This window comes from Trachymyrmex cornetzi, unplaced genomic scaffold (genome assembly GCF_001594075.2).
Source record: "Trachymyrmex cornetzi isolate Tcor2-1 unplaced genomic scaffold, Tcor1.1 scaffold69, whole genome shotgun sequence".
Classification (NCBI taxonomy): domain Eukaryota; kingdom Metazoa; phylum Arthropoda; class Insecta; order Hymenoptera; family Formicidae; genus Trachymyrmex; species Trachymyrmex cornetzi.
The window spans coordinates 221,838-240,214 of NW_017300014.1; the positions used below are offsets into that span (position 1 = coordinate 221,838).

Below are 18,377 nucleotides of genomic sequence, written 5' to 3' on the forward strand. Positions count from 1 at the left end.
CACATCAGCTTTATTACGTTAGAAGGGTAGACTTGCAAACTACAAAAAATTTCATCTACTTCGCGGATGTCTCTAAAGTAATATTTTTGCTTAAACTTTCTAAAATCTTTTGATTCTTTATAAACCTGAAATTGAAGGAAAATAGAAATATATTTATATAACTTATATAATAATTATATTAAAATTTATATGATATGTAATGTTATTTTTTTATAAGATATCTAATTATTGAAATTTATATATCTATCTATTATAATGCAATTTTATTTAATGATAGCGAAAAAATCTAATTGTGAATAGAAACGCCGGATGTATATAGCCACATCTGTTAGAACTTTGTACATTATATTGGACCAAGAATTTGAGATATCTAACAGAAAATTTATTCTCTAAGATGCGGACGAGAGAGAACAATATGAGAGATGCTTTTAGGATGAATATAAGGCGTAAATACATTAAGGTGGAAGAATGCGACATTAAACGTCTCATGTAGGGAGTGGCACCTTCTGGCGCACGAAATTGTAGTTATCGTTCAATTTTCGCGGAAACGAGCTTACGGACGAGCTTATAAACCGGCCGGATAATTCCGGCTGTAGAAAACTGTCTTGCCAGCGTGAGAAAAGCTCTGGTCGATAAACCGTTTCGTCGTGCCGCTATTCTAAGATCGCGTTGAAAATAAGCGGTGCTGGATAACGGGCGGGGGACTAAATATAGTCGAGCGCCGTGGTGGTCGACCGCTATTTCGTGCACGAACATGAGAATTTTAGATCAACGATCCGCCTTCTTCCTTTTGCAATCAAAGAGTGCGACAGCGGTTTAGCTCCCTTTCTTAAACGTTCAACGCAATATATAGGTATCTTGTAATCTGAATTTAATATTCACAACTTTGAAATCAATTTTTACATGTTTGAGAAAAAAAGTGAGCTGAATATGCATTGAAATATTGTTGATTGTACATTCTACGTTTATCCCTTTTGCGTTAAATTTGTAGATACAAGGTTTACGTGAATACAAAATTTTACATCAACTCTTTCGGTATTAGGGAAAGCTTATTTGAGAATGAAAACACGGATACGATATCCAATGTTACCGAATGTTTTCTGTCAATGGAATTTTCTGTGTGCACGGTCCGATAATTCCGTCCAATCCGTTGTGCGTACAAATGGGAAACAACTCTGCTGAAAGTCCGATTTCCTCTATTTATGTTTCTTTTTTCACGGGGTTACCATCCGATTATTTGGATTAGACGTTGATATATAGTCTGAAATCGAAAAAGAAAAGCAATGAGTAATATGTGAAAAATACCTAGAGAAAATATATTTACGGTCAACAGGCAACGATTGGTCGTTTGCGACATTTCTATCACATGATTGCATATTTGTATTAAACTATAAAATGATAAGAAAATAGTATCTCGCGATGCGTTTGCGTCATTTGGCGCAATATTGTTCACAGCAGAGCTATTGCAGGTCGCCGCCGCGCTGGCAGATTGAATAGGAATTTCCGTTGATCCGCCCCGACGGAATGCATATTAATGTTGACATTAAGCAGGAACGATTATTAAACGGTCCTCGTTACGCATATCATGTCATTCTGTTTCTATAAAACGGATAATTGGAAATCGGCTATCGAATTCATTATTTTACGCTTGAGGGAGAACAATATCGTGCTACTAATATATTATGACATAAGCACCAATATTCTCTATTTTAACTATGAAACTTTTTCATATCGGCATAAATACGTTTGAGAGAGGAAAATTATCAGACGCCAAATTCCAACGATTGCAATGATTGTGGCTCGATATAATTAACTGAAAATCTCTTTGAAAATCTATTTTTAATTTTTAGCTTCTGATATTAAATTAAGGTTTTTTATATTTTCCAGATTTGTTATTTAATAATTGATCTGTAAAACAGTATCTCTGTCGTATTAGATTAAGATTTTTTATATATTTTTCAGATTTATTATTTAATAAACTGATAGATGAAGTAATATCTCTCTATGATACCAAATCAAGATTTTTTTTTATATATCTTCTAGATTTATTATTTAATAGAGAGTTGGTGGACAAAAAATATCTCCGTGAATCAAGATATTATTGAATCAAGATATTATTTTACATTTTTCAAATTTATTATTTAGCTATATAAATACAGGGTGTTTCTGAAATAACGTCTATTAATCAAACAGTGCTATTCCTAATAAAAAAACTGAGTCGAAAAGTCCTCTATCATTTTGCAATTTTCGCAATATTTTTTTTTAGTTACCCAATGAGCAAAATGTCTAAAATCGATATGTAAGACAACTTTAAGGTATCTTTAAGAGTTCTTTAAAAAACATCTTCAAAATATTTCAAATTGTCTTCTACATCGATTTTATCTGTTTACTCAACGATGTTTAGAAGAAATTAATATCTCGTTAACTATTGCGACAATTGTAAAATGGTAAAGGACTTTTCGACTCAGTTTTTTATTAGGAATAGCACTGTATGATTAGTGAGCGTTATTTCAGAAACACCCTGTATACAAATAATATTTCTACTAACACGACATAAGACACATAAAAAATGACTGTGTAATAACATAAAAAAATTAATTCTACAATAATACAGAGCATTTTATAATGTGTAAATTATTTTGCAAACACGTAAGTAACGTCTGCGAAACGTATTCAATGATTTTACGAGGAATGTAAATTGCGAAGAATGACACGTTTGAAATTTTCCGATTGCAAATCTATGCGTATCATTCTGTGTACTTTGTGTGCTTTCCACCGACGATCATTCGCCGAAAACGAGCCACCGGAAATCGAAGGTCCTCGGCTAAGTATAGCTCGCGCCGCGCAAGCATAAGTCTGGCCGGTGACGTCGAAAAGTGTCAGTATACTGGATCTCGTGTGGACCGACCGATTCCAGAGACGCGACGATCCAAAACGCTCTAAATAGCGACTCACAATTGTTATCGCCGGAAGCAATCTTTTGTTCGTGACACATGCCAAGTATTTTAGATATTGTCATTGTCATTGGCACCAGTCGCGACACGTGGATGGATGATCGATAACGCCTCGTGCGAGACGCGAGTGGAACGAGAGCCGAAGATCGAAGATTGAATTCGTGATCAGTCCACGACAAATTGGCGGATCGTCAACAAGGGTAGAGTCTTAATACTGTGAAAGTGCGCTCAGCTCGAATAAACGCTTGTACTTTGTGACTGAGAAATACGAATGGGTATTTAAAGTTGATTTAATTTTTAATTAGTTTTACACGATAATCCCTTTAACGAAAAATCGCCGTCTATCGTCAGAAAGTTTTCATCTCAACAGAGGAAGTTCGTTCTGTTTTAAGGATGTATCAAGTGTACATATAATTTTTACAAAAAGTGATTGGAATTGGAAATTTATATTTTCCGTATAAAAGTAAATGTTATATATGAAACAGTATAGTAAGGTTAATATTTATGTTTAACAGGACAGTTTTAGAGTTTAAATGAAAATTTTCTCCTTTCATTTTAATTAGTTTTTAAAAACTTGTCTACTTCTTATTAAAATAATTTTTGAACCAGGTTTTAAATTGCTAAACTTTTTGTATCATTTTCAAATATAATATTAAAAACTGTTTTTATAATTTTTCATCTTGTTAAAAAATATATGTAATACATTCTTAAATTTAAGTAGACAATTCGCTGACGAAAACAACGCTCTGAAAATCATTTTCGTGAGATAAAGATTCGAAGGGGATATATTGATTTAGGAAAAAAAGTAATACGGCGAGATTCCAATTTGAAACAGATCTCTTCATTGTAAAGGTTTAATTAAAAGATTTTAAAAGACTTGGAAAGTGAACATGTTTATCAGTGTTAAAAAAGTCTAACTTGAATGACGTGGAGAACAAATTTGAAAGTGTACGTGCGCCTTCTCCTTTTGGTTCCGCATTCATAAATGCGGAGATATGTCCAGTATCCTTAATGTCACTGTCTGCCCGAACGAATTAGGGAGATTTATTCTCTTCGTTTGCGTTCAGAGCGGGCGTGCCTGGGATTACGAGACATTAGTCGCTACACAAATTACGTGCTGTGTACTGCGGCGGGAGAAATTATTCGACATGTCCGTCGCTCTATGAGCAATTTAGGATTCGTTGATTAGACACAGGTGCACAGCAGATCCTCACGATCATTCAGGATCTAGACCGGTCATTAGGTTCACCAAATTTAGGGATATAACTGTTTGACCATGGTAATCCAAGATTGTAAACTTCACGCTAATTTATTGTTAATACGCACAAAAAAACTCTCATTAGTTCAGAGATCCTTAAGCTATGATTCAACCTTATCTTTAACAAACTCTGTACATTAAGCTGTCTAGAAACTTTTTTAAACTGATTTAAAAAAAAATAAAAGTAATTCTAACGAGTAAATATTTAATAATATTAATAAATATTATTAAAAAATTTACTAAATATTTAATATGAATTAATATACACTATTCTTTTTAGTAAATCTGTTAACAATTATTTAGCTTAATAATTATTGCTATTAATATACTCGAATTTTAATGAACCATGTACATAAATTAATTACGCAAATAGAATAAGAATATTATAAAGGCAGATTCAAAATTGACTGTACAAGGCGTAAAATACCGGAATGCTATTTTGCAGACATTTTGTGAGCAATATAAATTATAAATTTAGATTTCTGCGAAATCTCTTTCTCTCTAGCTCTTTCTGTGTGTGTCTGTCTTATAATATTCAATTATACCGCGAATCTTTCAGGGATGTATTAGACGAGAAAAGACGACTTGTGAAATAGTCTTTTTTTGAAATGACGCCCACAAACTCTGTCGCACGCGGACAAAGGAAAAAGCTGAATCATTCACGACGCTGTTTATTTTGCTGCAAGAGAATATTGATGCGCCACGTGTGCAGCCTCGTTTCATGAAAGTACGACAATCGGAATTTCCGAATCTGTATTACGCGATGCATTCATTGTGTTCTGTAAACCTGATTTGCACAATATTAGGAATTAATGTCGTTATTATATATATATATATATATATATATATATATTCCGTATTTTATTTTTTCACATGTATTTTACACATTTATATATTTAACAAATTAATTTCTTGCCTTTGCCATTGCAAGTTATATAAATGACGATACAAATTTCTTTGTTTCATTACTTCCTACTTTTAGGAAAATTTAATATCGTAGGTTAGTGTGATTAATTATTTATTTTGAGTATTAAAAACGTCGTTGTTAGTGCTTTGAATACTCAAAATAAGTAATTAATCATCAACCAATTCAAACTTACAGTATTAAATTTCTCTAAGGGTAATTCAATGTCAATGCTAAAATTGAAAAAATCAAACGTTTGCGGATATAGTGTCTTATTAATTATAGAAATAGGTATATAGTAAGACTAGATAGTGGTTTAGTAATTAAAGTAATAATAGTAATGGTATAGAATATTATAATATGGAAAATCTGAGATGGTATTATGTCTTTGACATGGTTGCTGTTACGAATGGTCTCACAAAAGATTTTGAAGATACATGGAGTACGGTCATAAATATTATTCACGGTAGTTTCCAGTGAAAACGTTACTCGAAATTATTAACCACGCTGGAGACTCCTTTCGAAAGGCCAGAAAGTCCCCATGATCCATCACGAAATATGATCATATAATTAAAGCTTGATGAAATGAGGACTTTAGTAATATGGGTGATATCTTCTGGGGGAGGGGGGGGAGGTAAGTTGCTCGACGAAGTTTCAAGGCTCACAGTCAAAGTGTCAGAATTAGCATCCCGTTTCATCCTCATGACAACGCCCATGAAAGTTGCTAATACAATAGTTACTCGCCGCCTGTTGCACTTCAACATGCACACGGAGAGAAAGAGTGAGGAGGACGGGAGAGAGTTCGCTTTAAGATCCAACAAGTGGTTCGTCTGGGAGTAACAATGCTTCCTAATGTACTAGCTTTTGCCATTGTGTCGGCTCGGATGCGCGATCGGTCCTCGACGTTGGCGACCTTCGATGTTGGCGACGTCAGTACGGAGAGAGTTGCGAAAGCCAAAACGAATTTGGCTCAACATCTAGCTACGTACTCGCTAATGTTTCAAATAATCTCTTTGAACCTTTCCTGTGTGATATTGGCGCACGCGTGTGCGTCCTATGAGTGTGTATTTACTTAAATTTATTCGCCGTCGAAATTTCATATTTCATTAAGAGGAACATTATCACATATGTATCTTTACATTTTGATCATTTAATTAGTCGCAATCGAAAGTACCATTAAGATTTATACATTTTTAATTTACCATTAAATTGAATTAATTGCGAAATATGTGATTAAAAAGTGCTACGTACATGTAATATAACATATATGAGCAAGTTTAGTTTATAGAATACAAAAGCTGCACAAAAAAATTATTAGCTTTGCTTCAAAGCATGCGTCTGTATAAAGTATTTAAGTTGTAATAAAATTTTTTAGAGGATATCTCTTTTTTATAACATAAAGATAAAAAATTTTTAATAAAATTCCATGGTCTCGTATATATTAAAAAAATATTAACGATCAAGGAGAATTAGGAATTGAGAAATTCTTTGCTTTCCTGAAGATATCCGAAAATTTTAATAAAACTTAAATGTTTTTATTATGTAAATCTAAATTAACTTCTTGATTAACAAATTGTGTTTGCATTGGCATCATTGAAACGAAAGAACCTTAGATATTTTACGAGGAGACCGATAATCTTGTGTCTTATGGAATTATAATCGACATTGATCGAGTGCTTCCGTAACAGAAAAAGAAACGATATAGACCTCGTAAGTTTTTTTATAGAATTCTCAGAATCGCAACGTGCGTCACGCTCGTAAAGACTTTAAAATTGACTCGTGCGGATATAATTTTCCAAGTCAACAATTCTGATACAAATTAATAAAGTTGCCTCGATAACTAATTTGCGCAAAAAGAAAATTTTATAGTATTTTAATGTCTTTATTCTATTATGATATCTAAAAAATAAGAGACGCGAGAGAGAATTTAATTTCAAATAATAATAGAAATGAGGAAGAACAGAGTATAAGGGAAGAGATAAAAAATGTAAAGCAATAGAAAAAGAACAAGTTAGGATTATTATCAATTTATTTAAATATTAAATGTTAATTAAATAACAAATGCTTGTATTAAATGTTACGATTAAATCTATATACAAACGATATTTTTGCTGTGAATATGCATCGCGCTAAATAAAACATTCACTTCGCGTTAATCGAGATTATCTCGCCTACTATGAACCTCGTACAAGCGCGATAATTAATTCGTGGATTGCATTGGTAATCATTCACTCATTAGCGACGTTCAAATATTTATTACGGTTGCCGCGGTTTCCGGATCCGCAATTCTACTCATTTCGAGTTGAACGTTACAGTCGATCTGTAATATATTACGATCTGATATTATTAAGCATGACGGTTACAGTTTACGAAAATATTTCTACGATCGATAAATTTCAACAATTAGATAATATTATACATATATATCGTTATTTTTCAACTCGTCAAAATTGAACTGTACGATACGATTTATAATCTCAAGTCGTTAAGTGATAACATATCATTTCTTTACTTCAAAAGTGACACAACTCTAAAAAATTAAGTTTTTCAGAAAAGGAAAAGAGCTACGTATTTTTTCAACTTGACAAAAAATTATTAACTAATAAAATATCGGAAAAGGAACATGATCAATTGTTATTTTATTTTTGTTTTATACAACCTTTAAAAAATTTTTAATAGTTTTTTTTTAATCATCCCTTTTAGTTGTGACGATTTAAAAAAAATTTCTCTCTTTGAGTTGTAACGATTTTGATGATTTTTTGTGAAGTTAAGTTAATTTACTGTTAATGATTGACATAACAGTTTTTCTAATTAATTTATTTATGATAATACGTAACTCGAAAATCACGTTTTTAAGCGGATTTTGAAGTAAGAGAGCAAAATTTCACAAGTATTTAAAGTTATAATTTTTATTCTCATTGTCGGAGCTTCTCTCATCGAAAGCTTTTGTGAGTTTCAAATAAAGAAAGTATTCAAACTATTGGAAGAAAAATAAGATTCTCCTTCCTACGCCCACAACTGTGATTTAATTATGAAAAGTTTCAGCATAATATACGTCGCGAGAAGTTCTCAGAGTTGCCCCCCCTGAGTCCACCCATCTCTTTACTACCAAATTTACGCTGATGATTCATCGTGTTTTAAAATAGAAGTCCAATGACTCCACAAAGATCTTGACATTGTCTTGGCACTTATGGTATACTATATATATTGAAAAATAATTGTGAAATTGTTTTTGTCATTAAATTTGAACATTGATTTTATCACGATTTAACTATGGAATATGTGCAACTGTCGAGTAGCAATATAACGATTTAATTATTTTATAAGTAGGATATACAATATAAGTGGTTAATATAAATTAGATAAATGCAATCATTAATAAAACAATTTAATCGATAATATTAAAATAATAAAGATATATATTAATATTATTTGTATATATTAATATAACTTGATCTTTTTAAAAATTCTGTCACGTGAGACAGAATATTGCTGCACTGAGAAAAAGATATTTAAAAATTTATTTATGGCACACAATATTTATTTTACTGAAATAAATCCTTATTTAATTACGGCAAAATAAAATTTTATTTCTAAATAAACTATTTGTATTTTTTTCAATTAGATGTATATTTCGTTGTTATGGTCAAATTTTTTTATAACTAATAAATATCGAAAATATCATTTAACTAAATACAAAGAATTTTATTGAATCTTCAAAATAATTATCTAAGATGTTTAAGCATGATAAAAGTGCTAAAAAATTTGGCATTTTAGTCAAATTGAACGTCTCATACAATTATTTTGACGGTCCAACAAAATTATTTTCGGATTTGTATCATATCTAAATTTTTAGATGCTTCAACGAAACCGTACTTTTCATATGAATGTATGAATGTATAAATATCGATCCAGTCACATGATGCCTGATGCAAGAACACTATCAACTACTGTTGCAAACTGCTGTTTCCTCAATCGCTTAACACGTGGCCGGATGAATAAGATTCTGGCAACATTTGAATTTTGAACACTGTCTGATTATATTCGATATATGTTCGCATAATCTATTTATTAACTATGACGATGTCGAGTTAGAATAGTGTAAGATATTGAAATGCATTGAATCATCTTTGCATTCATTTTAAATATTTATTAATTTTTCTTTTAATGAGCAATGACATTGAACTTTCAATAAAATACTATTAATTGCTTTAATATTAAGATAGATCTATTTTTAAATATGACAAAGAGATAGAGAGACAAATTGTATTACAAAACAAAATATATATTAAAATGTTGAATTAATTCGATGCTGTCAAAAATCGAATATTAATCCAACACGTGTAACTTGTCTTATTTGATGTCAATGTATAACAATATGTAAAGCATAGATTGAAAATAAGTTTTCTTTTTTTTAGGCATGGAGCAGTTCGAGCAGCTGCTAACCTGTGCAATATGCCTGGATCGATACAGAAATCCGAAGCTCTTGCCATGTCAACACAGCTTTTGCATGGAACCGTGCATGGACGGCCTTGTCGACTATGTTCGTCGACAGGTCAAATGTCCGGAATGTCGTGCCGAACATCGTATACCATATCAGGTAAATTATATCTCGATCCTGTTGAAACATAATTAGGTTATAAAAGCTTAGAATTATTAAAAATATTTTTTAAATTATTTTAAGAGAAATTATTTATTTCGTGCTCTCTTCTGGTTTCGACTAATTACACGTTAAAATACATAAATTGTCTATATACATTATATATATACCATGTTTAAAAAAAAAACAACTTTCCGCAATTCTCTAAAAGTAATAAAATATATGAAAAGTATATACGATTGTGCAAGCTGTCGCGATTCGTTGGTCGCAAAATCAATTCTCCAGCAATTACGTGTCGCTTTATTGGATTTATGTCTTTAATGTTTACGGTACGATCGGGCGAACAGGAAAAAATCGATCTATGTTTTGTCGCACAAATTAAATGTTATTCTGTGCGTGTCAATGTAACCCGATGTGCCGCTACGTGTAAGCTCATCTTTATTCAACGACGAGTCCAAACGCGAGAGAATTCTCATTAAACCCAGTGTATTCTCGCGTTTCGTGCTAATGTGATCTTTGAACCGGTCTATTTTTTCAGAATAATCAAACGTATTTACATAAGCAGCGGCAGCAGAATTCTAAAATGTTTTTCGTTACAATTGCTGCATAATCAATTATCTGATTGTATGTATTTAGGGAAAAAAATCAAATAGTTCCAAAAAGATAAACGATATTTAACAACCGCGTCTGATGCACAAAAAGAAGAACGATTTTGCTGAAATATCTACTAATTTAGCTATATACAAATCTAAAAATAATTTTGTTGAACCATCAAAATAACTATGTAGGAAAATTATGTATGATGAACAATGTCGCAAAAAAATTTGACATTCTAGCAATCAGTTTAAATGTTTTACATAATTATTTTGAGTCTAATAAAATTATTTTCAGATTTGTTCTAGCTAAATTTGTAGATATTTCAGTAAAACCATCCTTCTATAATATATATTAATAGTCAATTTATCTATTTGACACTCACACACATATTAGTATCTTCTCTAATAAAGAAGGCCAGCGCGCGTTGCATAATTAATTCGCGACATTATGCGCACAGTGTATCGATTCCGGTCCATTAATAAGCGGCATACTCGATGCATGTACACGTATTACGAGCGTTAATCGAGCCGAACATACATCCTGTTTGTAGGGCGTGCAAGCCTTTCCGACCAACGTGACACTGCAGCGATTCCTGGAATTGCATATCGAGATCACGGGAGAATTACCGGACCCGACCAGCGGTCAGACCATGGAACGCTGTGGCGTTTGCTCTGAGAAGAGTTACTGTCAACTGTGCGTGCATTGCGAGAAGAAATGCTGTCCCGAATGTAAAGATGCACACATGGATATTCTGAGACGCGAAATTACCCGCATCAATTCTCAGGTACAATGACATATATTTTCTGCAAATTTAGAAAATTGAGGAAAATTGAAAAAATGAATCGATGTAGCTGAAACCACGATTTAGAAAATAAATCTGATAGAAATTAGAAGTAATGAGAAGATATTAGAAAAATAAAGAGATATTAGTCAGTTACTTCAATAAGTCGATTACTTATTAATGTGCTTTATAAATTTCTTAGAATGAAATTTCATTGAAAAAGAGTAAAAATTGTCATTCTTTTTCAAGAAGTGAAATATTTTCACTCTTCTCCAAAAATTGTTCTAATAAGATTTCATTCCAAGAAATTTAAAGAGTGTCAGAAATATCGGTGTGCCGATATCGAATCAGTATTAAAACTGCAACCTCTTGAAAAAAAAACGATGAATTTTAATATTTCTTTTTATCATTGTCGTCTACAAGTGATAACCGTTGTCAATCAAGTTTTTGCGTTTTAAAATAAACTCTACCACAAGAAATTTTGCTGTGCCGATCGGAGAAACTAATTTAACCAGTTCTATAACTAATTTTCTCTTCGGTTGGTAGACGTTGTAATGTATTTAGGAAAGCGGAAACTGTTGTGTTATGGTATCCGGTATCGGGGTGTACTTTAAATTCGTTACGTCGTGCCCTTCGGCGTCCTAACGGAAAATTTATTGCCGCGCAACTTCGCGCATTGTAATTAAGCGTGTATATACGATAGGGACGTACGTTATAACAAGATTGTGACCTAAATTTTTCGCTTTTTATTAAGGGCGTGCGATATGAAGACGTTAGTTGAATTCAATAACACGTACAACAAATAAATATGAAATAGAATCATTATTTAAATAAAAAGATCTCAAGCTTACGATCTAGATTTATATCATTTAACTTTTATATTACAAATATTTAACCCACCGAAACTGATATCAAATGTAACACAGTTACTGACTCTGAATCCCCATTGGGATTCATTTAATTTATGTTAATTAAAACCATTTAATTAGTTGACATTAATTAATTTCAAAAAACCAAAATTAAATAATTTATACAAAAAAGAATAAGTAATAAATTTATTTTAATAACGATAATTCAAACTTATAAATGTAACTTAAAAAATATAATTGATTGGATCAAATAGACCTATTGTTAGCTCCGGAGGATTAAATCTCAATTTCTCAGTTATATCTTATCTCAGTTATGTACTTCAAAAGTTATATAAGTGTATAAGTATTATTATTTGTATCTGGAGATTTGTATAGTATTTGAGAAATGCACTTATCCAAAACTTATAAGAAAATTTAAGTGAAATAAAATAAAAGTGATGTATTCTTTTTCGAGATAACGATTCAACTGAGAAAAAGAAGTATACGTGCCGAAATTTATCGTTCGATGATTCCGCATCAAGAACTTTGCAAGGCAAATTGTATGCATTGAGCGGGATGACGTTCGAAGATTGTGCGAATTCGCCGTTTGTCTCCAGGAGAACCCCGATGAATCACGTCTATTTCAAGTGACGGAATAAACTTCGAAGCGAGATCGTCTTTGAGACAGTCCAGAGACACTGAGATCGTGCTCTGACAAGGTGGATATTGCGCATGTAAGGCGCACAGATTTGTGAACATATTTCCATGTTCAAAGTTGCTAACACGGTTCTGTCGAATCTGTCAGATCGTCCTCTGTGCCATGGAAATTACGCGCGCGTGCCTGAAATATGGTCTGCTCTTTCTGTTCAAATTCCCCGAGAATTTGATGCTGATCGCCATTTATATTTCATTATGTTTCACGATTATTCAGAAACGCGGGCGTGGATCGATAAAGCGAACCGAATAACAGGAAAACTCGTTATTATATGTATTATAGAAAAATACTTAACTTTGTATTTTTTTTTAATTACAAATTAAAGTTCTTGTTTACTCATCACTACTATTTCAGACCGTGACGTCAATGGCGAGGAAATACACTGTAAAAATTATTTTGCAAATTATCTGATAGCAAATATCTGAAATAGAGTAGTGGTGAGTCAACAGGAACTTTAAAATGTATGCGTCTTTCTTTAACCAAATTTTAATTGCAATTTCGCTGTTAAAAGCATTTGAGCATTATGAATAAACTGCATTTATATAAATAATTATAATTACATTTTTTCCAAAGAAAGATGATTGGCTACAATAATTGATAATAGGATGCGTAGATAAAAGATAGCGTAAAAAATCTAGGACACCCGATATACGTGAGCTTTCTAATTACTTAATTTATTTATTGTGCAACAGAAAAATACAATTTTTGTACTCTCTTTGTATATGCAGATGTTTATATTTCATTTCTACGGCTCGTTGTACATTTTCTATGATTTAATTAGTTACAATGGGAAAAAATCTGGTGACACATAAATTGGAAATCCGGTAGATTTAACCAGTTTGTTTGAAAAATGAACAGATCAAAACTATTCTAAAAAATATCAAATGAGCATAATTAACTTTTTCCTGTTAATTATCAGAATCAGAATTTCTTTATATAAGGTTACTAAATTTATGTAATTAGATAAGCATAACTTTTTAATAAAAAAGTTTTTAGTAAGAAATTCTAGTGACTACAACTAGAAATTTTATAAATCCAACCGAATTTCCTTCTCATTTTATTAGTTAGTGAATTGAGTGCTATATAAGTTACTATAAAGTTTTTCCTTAAGTTTATCAAATATTTTATAAGATATCCAGTTCAATCATGATAATTGAAAATTCTGTTTGATTTTACTAAAAAGCTTTCTATTATACATACCTATTTTATACCAATCGATATAATCAAATTATTTTTTTAATGTAATAAAACATTCTAGCGCCATAAATATTTTCAAAAGGCGATATCGAACTTGGAGCACAGTAGGATGAATTCTGCTGCTGGCTTTAATTAGTTAACAACCGGACTTCCGTGTCGCGAGGCTTTCAGCCGCACAGTTAATTTTGTAATACGCCGAATCTCATTATTGCATGGACACACGATTGCACTTGGGAATTTACGTGGCAAAATATCTATCTATTGTTTGAACCGCATGAAACGTCTATACTTAATTAATTTTTATTGTATTTGATTTAACAAATATCACGGAATATCACGAAAATGTAAACGCCGTGCTTTGTGCACATAAAAAGCGATAGAGAATAATTATTTCCAAAGGCAGCCTGAAAGGAAAAAACGAGTTGAACCATTTATTTCGCGAAACAACGTGTAAAATAATCCCCCTTTAAAAAGCTCGTTTTATTTATTTTAATAGCACCCGATTTAATCAATTTAGAAAGGACTCGTGCAATGTTCCATTTACGGTATAACACTTCGTAAAATTGTATTTACGCTCAATACATCGAAAGAATGATATTTTGGGGAATTTTATTCTATATAAAAAGCACGCGAAAGGGATATACCATGTCTATCGTCTATCGTGTGTAATTTAAACCATTAATACAATTTTTATCCCGTACTCTGGAAAATTTCATTCATTATTGCATTGCGCGAGTACAACAAATACCTTTGTACACGTGCTCATCCGGCGCGTGCACAATATACCTTCTGAAAACTTTGATTTGTTTACCTTAATCGTTCGCAATTTGACCAATTTATACAATTTCAGCACCGCACGACAGACTATAAAAATTTCGCGAAAATAGCATCTCTCGGCGTTTTGAGACGAACATGTAAAAGCCAAGTCTTGTCGAACGGTGAAATAAACGCGATGGAGCACGTGGTAAAATCACCGATGCAACTCGACCTCGCCACGGTATAAGAAATTATGATGCTAATGCACCGAGATACTCTCCGCGAATGCATCACGTCTCTTGCACTTTTCTCTATCTCCCAGCAGAATAATAGGATGGCTTTCCCACGATTTTCCAGATTTATTCCGTAAACCGGGCACGATTTTGTTCCCGTCGTCGTACAGGAAAGAAATATCCTAACGATATACAATTTATATACACGGTTTCTCTCATAAAAGTATATTATAAAAATATTCAGATCACACGGCAACTCTTGTAATATTTTGCTTCATTTTCCTCAATAGTTATCGACAATTCTTTTATGTCGGATTTGTCATTCATTGGTCATGCAATTTGATATAACATTTATTTTCTGAAATACATCGATGAGAGAGTGTTCTCATTAAGTTTTATCTCTTTTAGCGATATATTATTATAGTATGCGTTTCCAATTTATAGATATTTGCGATTGCATCGATAGTTGCATGCGAAACAAATCTACCGGTCCAAATTGATGATAATGACGATAGCTATGAATTTCGAGTCTTTCCATACCAATTGAGTGAAATTACGGACGGACGTATCTCCAATTTCTCGATCGCCGCGCATTGTATAATTGTAATCTGTTCTCTATGTTGCATACCGAAACAGTTAATGAATCAATCATCGAAAAGAGTAACGGAAGATTCATTTCATGCATACACTGAAAAAAATGTTGGTCATTTTTGATCTAATGAATGATCGTTAATCAATGTCCGACTTAATGTAGTTAATTCATTAATATAATAACTAGATTCATTTATATAACTATATGTATATTCATTCTTGCGATGAATTCTAGTAATAATTTTATAAAACCTAAATCATTATGAGAATTCATTGGATCAATTTTCATTATTTTTTCATAATTCAATGAATATTTTATTGTATTTACATACAGTTTTGGTTTAGTGTAGCTATAAAATTAAAGTATTTTTCTTATTGAATGCACATAGTGTAATTATTAATTTTTATACTGAAATAGAAATTATAGTTTTTGTGAAAAACATAAATTCTCTTGTGAATGAAATAATTGCAAATTAGTTTTCTTTTTTTTTCTCTTGTATATCATGATGTTATCAGCAAAAGTTTCTTCTATATTCTATTATGTTATAATAATTCACTCAAAATTTTTTCTATACATTACCGCACAATAGATTATTGTAGATATCCCGAACCCCATATTCAAGCTATGCGGTTTCTTTTATTTACATTACTTCCCGTCTACATGCCAATACCTGTATTGTGCAAGATTGTAACCAATATTCCGCCGGTCTGCATTTTCCAATTCAGATTCCGCCAAAGCCCACGCATATATTTTCGCCGTATTAAAGCTTCTTGCACATCTCCGCTTCCTTTCTCTTCGATAAGCTCTTACCAATCGCTGAATACGCTTGCTCAATTTTAAACATGAGATACATTATCTAGAATATAATAACTTTTCCAGCTTTTTTTTCAATATTATTTATTACTATAATACATTTACTATAAGATACACGCAACGAATTATAGAATGTAGCTAAATAAATTGCAGATATCTATAAAAGTTTTGGACATAATAATTTACAGCAGATAAAAAATCTATCTAAATAATTAATCATGTAATGAATAATTATTAATCAAGCTTAATACATGTATAAATTAGAAAAAAATAATAGTTAATAATACAAATTAAGATTGAAAAGTTAAAAATATTATAGCTGAAAGAATAATAATATTGTAAATTAATGTGGATGTCTCGACCGTACTAATAATAAGTTTTTCTCAGCATAAACAATTAATCAGACAGGAAAGTCAAGACAAAATTATAAAATAGATTAAAATATAGATTAAAACTATTTTAATCTATTTTGATTTATTTTATGTTAATTTATTAATTTATTATTTATTTTTAATAAATATGATAATAAATATATATTTTTAATCTTCTTAACTAGTTCGTATCATTGACTACTATTTTTCCTTAAAAGAAACTACATTTTGCTCTTTCCCTTATTTATAACGACAACAATCAGGAATTATTTAATGTTGATTTTATATCTTGAAGATATTTTCTATGAATATTTCCATAAATAAGTTTTAGATTATAATTTTTGCAGAAAATTCTGATCTACATTTAAGAAAACTTTATTAATTTAGGTCAGCGTTGACTCGTGTCAATATGTATATGTAGCTGATATATAAATAGCATATGACATATGAACCAATTACATTTATATGTGCCTATGAAAATGTAATGCTCTTGCGTAGATCGTAAAGCACATAACGTAAAATTGCGAATCCCTTTTAGAGCTTTGCGCTAAGATATTTGTATGTCCAGACTATTTATTATTTCAGCTAGGTCCGCTTCGTTCATTCAGGCCTCCACATATGTATCTAGGCCATGCAGTTGTAGCATAACTATAATGAAACCTATAAATATAATCATTAGTACGTCTGCCCTAAAAGCACCCAAAACTTTAGTTTATTTAAAGCAAGCTTTCATATATGATTCCAAAAATATTAGGAATAAAAATAGAACGTTTATTGAAAGCAAACTTTATATGATTCCAAAAATATTAGGAATAAATACAGGATATTCAAAACATGTAAATATAGTGTCACATAACGCGTTATTTTCGCGCTATTATTCCGTTATTTTCACGCTATTATTCCGTTTGGTCAAATACTTCCTTTTTCCATCTCACAAACTTCTAAACGAGTGAATTTGTGTAAATAACGCGTTAAATTTACATTAATAATAATAGCGATAATTGGATGTATTTATCCACGCCCACTTACCACTTGCATAATCGATATCACAATCGCGATGACGCAGCGCGCTTAAGCTAAACGCAGATTTGCATTTCCGGCTTGTCAAATCCGCATATTCCGGTTGTATGTTCTCAGGTGCGCAGAGGATTGCACAGGCTGCAGGACGCGCTGGCCCTGGTGGAAAAAAACACGTTGGGCCTGCAGACAAACTGCGCTTCGGTCGCCGAGGAGGTGGATGAGATTTATCGGAGGCTGAGCAAGGCTTTGAAAGACCGTACGGAACATCTGCGTAACGAGGTCGATCGATACCTCGGCACCGAGCTCAGAGGCCTGATTCAGCTCAAAGAGAATCTCGAATTGGAAATCGCGAATATCCAGAGCAACTGCGATCTGGCGGAGGCGCACATAAATGAAAACGTGCCATGGGACGACGCTGAGCTCCTGGACACAAAGGAGCTCTTCCTGCGTACGGTGGAATTTATCAGGTTTGTCGCCGCGTAATCTCCATTTTCTTTTCGGCACCCGCTCGTTAAACCCTACGCGGTCCTGTAGTCTTGTTACGATTTATTATCGGCTATCTATTCTGCGGCCTCCTTTTTTTACGGCGCCGGCCAGAAAGAAATCGTTAAATAAACGGTTTCCTATCTCCCGCGAGCTATTTTATTTCAATTTCGGATCTCGTAGTGATGCTTCACCTCGATTCTATTTTTATTTAATAGCACCCACGTTATTTCGTAAAATTATCACAACTGTTCT

The 18,377-nt window shown here is 32.1% G+C and overlaps 1 protein-coding gene across 4 annotated transcripts in view; it reads left to right on the forward strand.

Annotated features, from left to right (window-relative positions):
- Positions 1-18,377, forward strand: part of tn (tripartite motif containing protein thin) — a 74,519-nt gene that overhangs the window by 24,836 nt on the left and 31,306 nt on the right. For 2 of the 4 annotated variants that reach the window (XM_018517492.1, XM_018517495.1), the window contains exons 1-4: positions 3,211-3,229; positions 9,535-9,716; positions 10,864-11,097; positions 17,757-18,106. In XM_018517492.1, coding sequence (XP_018372994.1) covers positions 3,226-3,229; positions 9,535-9,716; positions 10,864-11,097; positions 17,757-18,106 — 770 coding nt within the window. In that variant the 5' untranslated portion in view covers positions 3,211-3,225. Of the gene's footprint in view, positions 1-3,210; positions 3,230-9,534; positions 9,717-10,863; positions 11,098-17,756; positions 18,107-18,377 lie in introns of those variants that run through there. The other 2 variants (XM_018517493.1, XM_018517494.1) reach the window with 1 other exon arrangement.